Below are 3,401 nucleotides of genomic sequence, written 5' to 3' on the forward strand. Positions count from 1 at the left end.
CATGTCCCTGACAACCATGACCCTAAAAAGAAATGGGAAAAAGCATACGTGAATTTTTTTTTTTTTTTTTTTGAAAATGAGAATAAATCTCAACGAGAATCGGCAATTCACGGTGATAATTCTTTCATACGTGAATTTTGTATTATATTTGTGTGAATTATATTTTCCAAATTGGTGTTTAAAAAGATACAGCGAGATATTTTATTATTTTTTGACAATTGAAAATTCCATATGAAGAATAAAAAAACAGAGGTCCGGTCCGACATAAACACGAATATACCTAGTTTTCGAACATAGAATAAAAGATACGGGCGTGCAACAATAAAATTTGGCATTTAGCAAAAAAAAGTTAAAAATCTTGGCAATCTCCAGCTGTTTTTTCTTCTTAAACCATTCTTTAATCTGCATTTTTAATCAGCGTGATACTCGATCATTTTTAATCTGCTTTCACCATTGGAGGTAAGCTGTGAGCTGTTAAACCACTGATGATTTTTATGATCACACTTTATTTGACATGTATCATCTTTTATTATTTTTGAATTCATTAGTTTCAAGTTTCTTTAGTGTGCATTTCCTTTTTATGTATATATAAATTGTATCTTCATGCTTTCTGCATCCGATTATCACTGTTACTGATTTCATTATTATTTCAGAAATGGTCAATCACAGTAAAAGGCGTAACTTTTAATTACTTTTTTTTTTTTGTTTCCTCGAAAAGAAGAGAGGTATCTGCTAGGCTAAGCCTAGTGAATAGCTATTTAGTATCAATGTTTGCAGCTCATAAGATCACATAATTACATGCACATGCAATTGATATCAGTTTCTTATTCTACGAGATGATAAATTCTTATGTACAGGACTCTTTTTTTTTTTTTTGGTTTCGGTTGAAGAGGGGGGTATCTGCTAAGCTAATCCTTTTACTTAATGCTTAGTTATTTGGTATTGATGTCTGCAGCTCATAAGATCACATAATTACATGCACATTAAATTGATATCAGTTTTTCATTCTCTCGAATTTGTTTCCAGTAAGATATGTCTACATCTGGTGAGCCTGTGAAAATTGAAAGGGCTGTCAAGGTTGAAGAAGACAAAGAAGGACAGAATGGATTCTTCGGGACTATTAAGGGGTTTATCCATGATATAGGAGAGAAGTTGGAGGATAAAGTAGGATTCGGGAAACCAACTGCAGATTTTGTAGCGATTCATATCCCTAAAATGAACCTTAAAATGGCTGAAATTGTTGTTGATGTGCTTGTGAAGAATCCAAATCCTATTCCAATCCCTCTTGTTGACATAAACTACTTGATTGAAAGTGATGGAAGGAAACTGCTTTCTGGCTTAATCCCTGATGCTGGAACCATCCATTCACATGGTTCAGAGACTATTAAGATCCCAGTGTGTCTTATTTACGATGACATTAAGAGTACGTATGGAGACATACATCCTGGAAACAGAATTCCTTACAAGGTCAAGATTGACCTCATTATGGATGTGCCTGTCTTTGGCAGGCTAACTTTACCAATGGAGAAAAGTGGAGAGATCCCTGTGCCATATAAACCTGATATTGATGTTGAGAAAATAAAATTTGAAAGCTTCTCGATGGAAGAAACGGTTGCAAACATCCATTTGAAACTGGAGAACAAGAACGATTTTGATTTGGCACTGAATTCATTAGACTATCAGGTTTGGTTGGGTGACATTAATGTTGGTGGTGCAAAATTGTCTAAATCTGCCAAGATCGATACATGTGGTATAACTTACATTGAACTTCCCATCAGCTTTAGGCCTAAGGATTTTGGATCAGCTCTCTGGGATATGATTAGGGGAAGGGGTACTGGTTACACAATGAAAGGAAACATTGAAGTGGACACACCCTTCGGACCAATGAAGTTACCTATTAGCAGGGAGGGTGGCACCACACGCCTTAAAAAGAACAAAGAAAACGGATGCAATGATGAAGATCAAGATGATGATGATGAGGTACACCTGAATTGCTGCTTTTCTTATTAAGCCATACTTATATCCTCCTTTATTGTAATTGTGTAATTGTTGCAAGTTCTAGTTTAGTTAAATAATTGCTTAAAGACTAAACAACATAGATTTCAAACTATTTACCATAGAAACTGGCGAGCATGCAGTTCAATAAATCTTTGTGCTTATGTACATGGGCACAACTTTAACCTAGTATCATCTTTTTTACGTCTGACAGACAATTCTTTGGTGACAGTAACTATCACCTTGAGAATACAGTACTTTGTTAATTAGAATACTCCCTCACTCCGTCCCATCCCCATTTCCTTGTTTCTTTGTCACAAAAAGGTTGTCCGTGTTAAGTTATCTGGTAGATTACATGTTAAATTTTTAAATTTTTCTAAAAAACAATACAAATATTTGGTAACATATAGCATATTTACCATGACTGAATAAAAAGGTGGGTTTATATAGTAGTACTAGAAAAACGGGACAGAGGTCAGGAGTACTGAAGAACAGTCGAAATTATGAGATCAAAATAGAAATAGTGTTAGGATAGATAGGCTGATCAGGATTTGGGTGTATGCAGTATATTATAGGAGTTATTCTGATATCTGGACTTGGTATCGAGCAATTTGGCTTATTATGCACTTTTGAAAATTTATTTGAGAATATAGGGTAAATGTGAATGAAAATAACTAGAGGGCCTCCATATGTTTTTATTATCAATATGAATTTTATGCTAATGGGATAACCTTAAAAAAGACCTGGTTACACTGGTACAGAGCAAGAGCAAAAACCTACAAACAATATAGCAAGCATTCCTACTTGTGCAATCATATTGATTATGCTATACACCGGATCTTGGTTGTACTTAACGTTCTGGTTTCTTTTCTATGCAGGACTGAACTGATTGCAGTCTCGGGACAGTCGCCTTTGTCTTCTGTGGCTGATGAAGGTTTGATATATTTGCAAAATTGCAAGAATTTGAACTTGAGCCATTATTTCCAGACTATAAATTTTGTCAACTAGCCTTGTTTTGGATTACAATTTTTTAATCTTTTGATGAGTACTGGGATGTTAAATGTATTGCCATTTGCGGTTTCTTTTTTTATTCAAGACATTCATGTGCTGACAATCTGACATCAGGAGTGAGCATGATGCTTATAATTTTGTTAAGGTGGCAAGTAGTAATCTGATTTATGTTCTAATGCTCCCGAGTTTTTAAATATAGAAGAGAAAAGAAGTGATATAAAAGTTTGATTAGAATTTGCAGGGGCTCCGAATCATTAGTTTGGAAGGATAGAAATTTTATTCTTAAAGAAAGATTTATGAAAATATGGAAAATGCTATGTGTGAGGATCCTTTGCGATCTCTCCAAAATCGATGAGAAACCTTTTGATAGAAAAAAATCAAAATTATCCCGCTTC

The 3,401-nt window shown here is 34.4% G+C and overlaps 1 protein-coding gene across 1 annotated transcript; it reads left to right on the forward strand.

Moving 5' to 3' along the window:
• Positions 1-406: 406 nt before the first annotated feature.
• Positions 407-3,116, forward strand: LOC108195693 (desiccation-related protein At2g46140). Its single transcript, XM_017362668.2, has 2 exons — positions 407-1,980; positions 2,874-3,116. Exons 1-2 carry the CDS (start codon positions 1,033-1,035, stop codon positions 2,877-2,879), a joined length of 954 nt encoding a protein of 317 aa, XP_017218157.1. The 5' UTR covers positions 407-1,032; the 3' UTR covers positions 2,880-3,116.
• Positions 3,117-3,401: the final 285 nt, after the last annotated feature.

Source organism: Daucus carota, chromosome 7, assembly GCF_001625215.2.
Source record: "Daucus carota subsp. sativus chromosome 7, DH1 v3.0, whole genome shotgun sequence".
NCBI classification, from domain to species: domain Eukaryota; kingdom Viridiplantae; phylum Streptophyta; class Magnoliopsida; order Apiales; family Apiaceae; genus Daucus; species Daucus carota.

Coding starts and splice junctions, on each gene's coding strand:
- LOC108195693 (XM_017362668.2), top strand. CDS start 1,033: ATGTCTACATCTGGTGAGCCTGTGAAAATTGAAAGGGCTGTCAAGGTT.